Source organism: Arachis ipaensis, chromosome B08 (genome assembly GCF_000816755.2).
Source record: "Arachis ipaensis cultivar K30076 chromosome B08, Araip1.1, whole genome shotgun sequence".
In the NCBI taxonomy this organism is placed as follows: Eukaryota; Viridiplantae; Streptophyta; class Magnoliopsida; order Fabales; family Fabaceae; genus Arachis; species Arachis ipaensis.
Window position 1 is genome coordinate 99,759,094 of NC_029792.2, and position 8,581 is coordinate 99,767,674.

At 36.5% G+C, this 8,581-nt stretch overlaps 1 protein-coding gene across 1 annotated transcript in view; it reads left to right on the plus strand.

The window, feature by feature from the left end:
* The window catches only part of LOC107613244 (probable serine/threonine-protein kinase DDB_G0280111), a 4,765-nt gene continuing 1,182 nt past the window's right edge, over positions 4,999-8,581 (plus strand). Inside the window, exons 1-8 of the mRNA XM_021109606.1 lie at positions 4,999-5,218; positions 5,359-5,495; positions 5,982-6,472; positions 6,758-6,923; positions 7,007-7,057; positions 7,161-7,343; positions 7,474-7,567; positions 7,731-8,485. Coding sequence (XP_020965265.1) covers positions 6,009-6,472; positions 6,758-6,923; positions 7,007-7,057; positions 7,161-7,343; positions 7,474-7,567; positions 7,731-8,485 — 1,713 coding nt within the window. The 5' untranslated portion in view covers positions 4,999-5,218; positions 5,359-5,495; positions 5,982-6,008. The remainder of the gene's footprint in view (positions 5,219-5,358; positions 5,496-5,981; positions 6,473-6,757; positions 6,924-7,006; positions 7,058-7,160; positions 7,344-7,473; positions 7,568-7,730; positions 8,486-8,581) is intronic.

Genomic DNA, 8,581 nt, shown 5'->3' on the forward strand with positions numbered 1-8,581 from the left:
TTCATAAACTAAAAATATATTCTTCTTTTTTTATGAAAATTAATTATTTTGAGGTATAATTTATAGTATTTTTAATCTTTTATTGATATAGTCATACTCTTATTTTTTTGATCATTTGATGATTGTTCTTACTCAAAATTATTTTTTTTATCTAACCTGGCAGTACAACTGTTTTTTACCGCAATTGTTTACAATGCATCACATCTATTAAATACCATATCGAGTTGTGTTCACTAGTCTAAGTTTTAATTACAGATGTAAGAGTCAACGAAGAGGTTGGATCTACTTATATATTATAACCAACCTAATGGAATGTGAGGAGCTTGATTTTTGATTGTGCAATTGCTTGTAAAGAGTTTTACAAATTAAGTTCGAATTCTATCTCTTCTATACTTTCTACGTCTATTAGAAAAACTTTGAAGTAAATCACTTAATGAGATTGAGTTCCTTCATTTTAGGTTCAACTTTTGAAGAATTGTGTTAGACTTGAAGATGCAATTTAAAAATCTTCATTGATTTCTCCAGCACAAACCTCATATTACAATGTTGAAGATGAAGGTCTCTAGATGAAAGTTGCAATCTCATAAGCCCCAGAAGTAAACAAACAGCATCATCTAATTTCTTTTGATTTACCAATACATTCAACAAGCTATTATAAACAATTGCATTCACAGGTGCCTTATTAGAATGAGATTTAACAAGTAATTCCCTTAACATATCAAATTTGTTTGTCAGTGTATAAGAAGAAACCGAAAATCCTAACAGCTTACTCTCATGCAATTTTTCATCAGATTTCATTTAATTATATATTAATGTTGCTGAATTATGAAGGCCTGCTTGACAAAGGGATCTTAATAGCACATCATAAGTCAAATATGTGTGAGATATGTTCAACATTTTCTTACTAAAGTGAAAGAACTTCAAAAGCAAGGTGGGATTGTTCAGCCATTTGATAACCTCTAATGCAAGTGGAGGAGTTAAATGATCACTAAAATAACCAAAAAATCTATCAAATGAGTTTGACCAAACAAAAAGAGTTGTGACAACCTTCACAAACCAAATCTTAGGTCTTATGATCAGCCCTTTCTCCTTAAGTGGTACAAGAGCAGATCTTCGGTGAGCATGAGCATAACTATGCGCAAGGACTACCTTGAAAGCTCGCACAGCAGCAGAAGGGTTTGTGAACATAATTGTTAAACTTGAACCTGTGACTGTCTTCGCCAGAGGCATCGCATCACTGTTATGTTGTTATTTATATCTCATATCTCAATGAGAGAGTAGAGAGAAAACAAGAGAGAAGGTGAGGGGGTGGGGAGTGGTGAGTGGCACACAGTAAGAAATCCTATAAGTCATTGAAAAACACTACAACCAACCACACGCTTCACTGGTCTAGATAAGAGGATACCATATGTCAAGAAGAATAGACCGTTTGATGGAAAGACTCTAGAGAAAGGAGCAATAACGGTTTTTGCAGAGAACCTTCCACCGAACACTACCGTAGAGTGGTTGTGGAGAATCTTTGGGAGAAAAACAAAAGTAATTGATGTTTTCCTATTAAAAAAAAGGAACTCAAACCCATTAAAGTTTGTGTTTGTTAAGTTTGAGAAAATAACCGAGGCGATTAAGGTGATATAGAAGATTGATGGATGGAAAGTATGGGGATGTAGGCTAAGTTTGTCCAAGGCAAAGTATAAGAGGAAGGAGATGGGAAAAATGGAGAACAAGATGGAAGAAGGACATAATGCGTAGGAAGCCAAGAGAATGGAAGATAAACAACCTAAATTTTCACAAAGTAGAAAGTGTGATGGGAGATTGTTTAGAGATGCTGTTGTTCATGGAAAAGAAGCCACGGGGGTTTGAACATGAGAGATGACAATCAATTGTACCTATTCAAAAACTCTAAAGTTATGCTTGAGACTAATAGAGAGATGGCATATATAATGAAGAGAAGTCTAACTAGTGAAGCAATTGTTCCCATAAATTTTGAAGAGACCAAGGCGGGGTGTTATGAAAGATTGGTGCGACATTTTTTATGTGAACATGGTCGGTTCATTCAAGTTATTGATGACGTTCAATACGATGGAGAATATGCTAGTTGCAAAATGGTCACCATTTCTCTTGAATCACTTCGTTGATGTTAGGAGATGGAGTCCGATGGAAGTAAATGCATCAAGAAGAGTATGGATGGAGGTGTACGAATTGTCGCTACATGCATGGAATCATGACAACATGATCAAGATTGGTGTAGTGTGGGGAGCAGTTATTAAGGTTGAGGATAATCAAGAGCGCCAATTTAACTCCTTCAATATTTTGGTAGACACAAGTTTTGGTCCTACCATTCAGGTGAGATTAACTACAGTGGTGGAAGAAAATGAGTTCTTGCTTTTTGTGAAGGAAATAGGGGGAATGAATATATATCATAACCATAATGTGGTGGATAAAGAGCCAAGAATGAAGCAGATGCAGGATTTTGTTACAAGAAGAGATGATCATATGAAGATTAAAGAAGGCGGCGGGCTGTGGTGTAACAGCGGTAAGGAAGTTGGAAGGGCTAGGGCTGAGCTGGATACCATTACAAAAAAATGTAAACGTCGATAATTCAAAATTTGACCTACATAAATTGAATGTGGCTAATAAATTTGATGGGACCTAGGTGGATGTAGGTAAGAATAATATGGAAGGTGACTGGACTTGTGAATCCAAGACAAACACTTGGGAGGATGATAAGTTAACTATTGAAATTATGAAAGAATCTTTTGTGGGTTTGAAGAGTGGGCCAAGTAAAGGAGAAATAATTAAAAACAAGACATGGACTGATGACAAGGAGGTGGAAACTTTTAGTGAAGAAGTGAATTTAGCTCAAGAAAACAACAACGTACAACAAAAGAGTGTATATCTGGAGGATTCAATATCAGGTCCGTTAGAGCCACCAGAATTTGAGAAGGGAGAAGTGGAGGTAGTACCTTCATATGAGAACAAGGAAGAGAGGGAGGTGAGTAGTGTGAGGTGCAAACTTAGAAAGACAAAGAAACAAATCAAGAAACTGGGGCAAGGTCGAAGGAGAAAGATTAAGAAGACAACGAAAACAAAGAATAAAAAGAAGGAAAAGAAGGTTGACGATAGGGAGTTCATATGGGAAGAAAACACAACAAAGGATGGCACGGATGATGATCTGGAGTCAGAAGCAAATAAGACATGGCTTGTTGGGAAAAGTTTGGGCTTATCAACAATGATTGATGAAGACGTACAAAAATATTTGAAAAAGATAGATGAAGATGTAAGGCAGGACATTGGCGACTATTCAAAAAAAAAAGAAAAAGGGGTCTACGAAAGAAGAACGCAGTGAGATAGGTGTTACTTCCAAACAAGTTAAATGATTTTGCTCTAGAAATGTAGAGGGGTAAAAAGAGCAGGAAAGATGGGAGTGATAAAAGAACTAGTTATGAAAAATGAAGTGAGATTCTTGGGTTTAGTTGAGAGAAAAGCTAACATCATAAAAGAATATGAGATAAAAAGGTTATGGGAACATTGAATTTGTATGAAATATGGTGGATGCGGATCAAAACAGTGGGAGTATAATTTGTGTATGGGAGAAAATTTTTTTTAGGATGGAAAGGACAATCAAAGAAATGAGGTGGATTTGCTTGGTAGGAGGTATTTTAGGAGTCATTGACAAAATTCTGATATGTGTTGTTTATGCACCTAATGATGTAGCTGATAGGAGGATAGTATGGGAGGAGATAGTGAATGTAAAAAATCAATACAACCTACTAGTGCTAGCATTCGGTGACTTTAATGAAGTTATGCACCCAACAGAGAGAAATAGTGGCAGGAGAAATATGACAGGTATAAGAGAATTTAATCAATAGATCCAAGAGATGGAAATGATGGAGATTTCAATGGGAGGAAGAAAATACACTTGGAGGAACGGAAGAAGTGCAAGTAAGATTGACAGGTTCTGTTTGGATCTGGAGCTGTTTCAACAATGCTCAAACTTGAAGGTAAGGGCTTTAAAGTGCTCAAAATCAGATCATGTTCCTCTTTTGTTAGAAAAGGAGAAGAAGAATTAGGGACTGAAATCATTTAGGTCTTTGGACGCATAATTGACACACTCCCAGTTCAAGAAAATGTTTGCACAAGAATGGAGGAAGGTAGGAGGGGACACAATTGAGAAGAAATTAGCAAATATGAAAGAAGTTTTGAAAGTGTGCAACAAAGATAATTTGGAAACATTGATGAGAAGATAAAGATGTTTAAGGATGAAATATCCATAACTGAAAGGATGATTGAGGATGGGATAAATCAAGAAGAAAATACAATAAGAAGAGAAGCGCTGAAAAATCAAGTTGAAGTGTGGTATAAGCATAAGGCAGATTACTAGAAATAACACTCAATGATAAACTCATCAATGACATTGACAAGAACACGAAATATTTTCATATTAAATCAACGAATTATAGATTAAAATAATAAATAAAATTGAGAGTTGAGATAAAAATATATGGTAATAATTGATTGCAACTAAATAAAGAGAACGAGGAAGCACAATAAGAAAATAGAAAGCAAAAGAGAACAACGAAATATAATACAACTGTGGCGGTGCAATAATCTTGGATTGTATGCAGGGAATTGTTAGAGAAGATGACAATGTGTGATATAGAAAGATGGAATAATAAAAATAAAATTTAATAATTTTAAAAGAATAATAAAATTAAAGATAATTAAATATGTACGACGTCTCATAAATATAATTTAGGACACAAGATACATATACCCATAAATATAATTTGTAAATTCAATTTGGAACGACGTCTCACCCGTCAGGCCGTCACCGCGTCGTATCCAGATCAAGTGAATAAAACGACACTTTAACAGTTTAACCACTCTATTTCCGTAAAAATCCCCACTTTCCATACATAGCGGGAAACAACTCTTCCCATATTCTCCACTACAATGATCTCTCTTCCACTGAACTCACGCCCATCCTGCACCCTCATCTATCACCACTAAATTTACGGGACCTGCGTTCCTTCGCATCTTGACGGTCCAGATCTTCCTTCGCGCACTATATATTCCCTCACGCTTCCTTTCTTCTCACTTTGGTAAATCTCAAGATAAAGCAGCAGGTGAAGCCCAATCCGTTGCGTTTATGGCGGACTTCTAGATTCGATTCGTCTCCCCAACGAGCTTTCTCGATCCCTCAGTCTACCTGCAACAGGTAGCACCTCGAGATTTGATACTGAATTTCGTAAAGTTTCTGTTATCTTTGTTGGAACATTAATAAATTCTGGTTTGTTTTTGTGGGATTTGCGTTGTGATTTTCTTTCTGAATTTTGTATTATTATTTTTCATTTTCAGTTGCGCGATCTTTGTAGCTGTTTGGTTGGTGTTTGAATTCGGTGCAGATCGAAGGCGTGATGCTACTATTCGATTTGTGCTGAATTTTGGATTGAAGGATCTCTTAAGAGCAATCAGTGGAAAATTTTCTTCCTAAGGTAGGGTGTTCACTTTCGTTTCTGATTTCTTCTTATTGGTATTTGTGAAGTGATTATTGCCGTTGTGTTGTTATTGGATCTCTTTAGACATGTCGGTTATGATTGAGAATTTAACGGTGATACATTACCTCGGTGTTGGATCCTATTGGAGTGGTTCTTTCAGTTTTACGAGTCATTTCAAGAGTTGAATTATTTAAACTATTCTTAACTATTTTAGTTCATGTTGTTATTTATTAAATGGAAGTAGTTTTGATCTGGGTCTGATGCTTATTGGTATACTTTTAAAGATGTTGAATTATGATGAATATGATCCGTGGAACTTTCTTATTTGTTTTTTAACACTGTATAACTTAGATCTAGTGGTGTGTACATGAAATCACATAGTAGATATTACAGTAGCAACAACTGACATGCTTAGTGGAAATGAAATCTTATATATTTAATAGCAAGAGTTATTAAATATGTGTCATTTAATTCCATGTGCAGCAACCCTAATTAGCTTTCCATAAAACAATGTGGAGATTTAACCCATTTACACACAAGGAGGCAGCTGGCCTTGAAGGCCGAGTTATAGATGTCGGCAATCTTAAGATAAATGTCCAGAAGGCCATCGCAGAAGGAGGGTTCTCTTGTGTTTACTTAGCACGTGATGCTTTCCATATGTCAAAGCAATATGCGTTGAAGCACATCATATGCAATGATGATGAATCACTTGCATTGGCAAAGAAGGAGATATCTGTGATGAAGTCACTGGTAGGACATCCCAATGTAGTCACACTTCATGCTCATACAATATTTGATATGGGTAGGACAAAAGAGGCATTTCTTGTAATGGAATATTGCGAGAAGTCTCTTGTTAGTGTGCTGGAAAGCCGAGGAGCAGGTTATTTTGATGAGAACCAGGTTCTCTTAATCTTCAGGGATGTATGTAATGCAGTTTTTGCTATGCACTGCCAGTTCCCACCTATTGCTCACCGGTAACAACACTAGCTAGTAAAATTGTATAATTGTCGTAAATATCTCTTTGTATTATTCTATTTCCTTTTCTGAAAATATTTCTGTACTAAACCATTTGCAAAATATGAAGCTTTTGTTCATTTTGATTTTCTGCTGTAAAATATTCTATAAAGAATCTTTTTGTTGTCAGTCTATCTTCTAAATGCTAGATATTGAGCACCACAGATTTATATCCATGCAATTAACAGTCACATGGTCTTGTTTTTATTATATTACTTTAATAAAATTATTCTTTGATTTTCCAGAGACTTGAAAGCAGAGAATCTTTTATTAGGTTCAGATGGTTTATGGAAGTTGTGTGACTTTGGAAGCACTTCCACCAATCACAAGCGTTTTGAGAAGCCAGAAGAAATGGGAATCGAGGAAGACAATATCAGGAAGTACACAACCCCTGCCTACAGGGCCCCTGAGGTAAGCTAAGATGTGTTCCTCTAAACTAGGTTATAAATTTATAGAATGAGTGATATGAATTTACATTTCTGTATGCATTTTAGATGTGGGATCTGTTCCTTAGAGAAGTCATCAACGAGAAAGTGGACATATGGGTAAGTAATGCGAGCCCAAAATTTTTCACGTCTTTGATGATAAATGCATTTTCCTCCCTAGTTGTAGCTAGTTAACGAATCGTATTATCATTGATTATGTTAGGCACTAGGGTGTCTCCTTTTTCGCATATGCTATTTCAAAAGTGCTTTTGACGGGGAATCAAAGCTCCAAGTCTTAAATGGAAACTACCGCATTCCTGATTTGCCTAGATACAGTTCATCAGTCACGGATTTAATCAGAGACATGCTTCAAGCTAGACCAGATGACAGACCAGATATCACGCAGGCAAGCTTTGCTTGATTGGCCATTCATCTCCATCAATTTAGGTTGGTCTTAGATCATCCATCAACTGCATTCATAGGTACTCAATTTAGGGCAATCAATTACTGACGTTGATGTTCTACTATGGTTACAGGTCTGGTTTCGTGTTAATGAGCAGCTACCTATTACTTTACAGAAGTCATTGCCTGACAGGCCACCTGAGTTGCCTGCTTCCAACCATCCGGAAGGTGATACATTTTTTACTAACTAATTGATTGAGTCTCTAGTTTTGTCATCTCAGAATACTCAAATTGTGGCACTTGATGTGCATTGTAACTAGAGTCTAGAAGCTCTTAGTAAATGATTAATTTTATCCCAAATATGAAGGATTTATTTGTAGCTAATTTTTGGCAGGTTCTTCAATGTCCACTAACAAATCACACCCAGCACCTAGCAGGAATCCACCTCCCCCGCCTTCATCTGTAGAATCCAAACCATCGGTCCAGGCATCTGTTGCTTCTAGGGGTGGTGGAAATGGGGGGCAGCTTGGTGCTTTCTGGTCCACTCAGCATGCAAATGATTCAATCGTTTCCAAGGAAAAGAGTAAACCTGTATTTGATGAAGAACCATCTAGTAACAATAACACATTAAAGGATGATAGAGTTCATCCAGAGAATGATCAGTTACCCAAAAATGTTGGTACTAACAAAGTGGCCAACGCACCAACTCATTCAGTAAAAAGCAGTGTACATGGAAAGTCACACAAGCCTGACACTGCATCATCCAAGGATTTCGAATTGAACTTTTTTAAGGATAAAGGTCAGATGAATGAGAGGGGATTGTCAAATATAGACAATACAGCTACGTTTCAGGATCATGCTTTTAACACTTTTGTTGCAGAATTTGATACTGCTAAGCTCAGTCCTGGACTTAAGTCTGAAAGGGAAGAAACATTAGAAGCTGAGGTGGAGAAACTGAAAGGGCAGTTGAAGGAAGCAAACATAGCCAAAGCTGAAATCACTTCAAAGTATGAAAAGCTTTCTGCTATATGCAGATCGCAAAGGCAAGAATTACAGGATCTAAAACAGGCACTTGCAGCAAAAACTCCCTCACCAAATAGGGAGGGTATGAGGACCTCTCCTGCACTTACATCATCTGCATCCACGGTAATACCATTTTGTAATTTTCATATCCTACTCATTTGCCTTGCTGAAAATTTCTTTAGCCTGTGCTTTCTAACAAACAGATACTGTTGCATTATA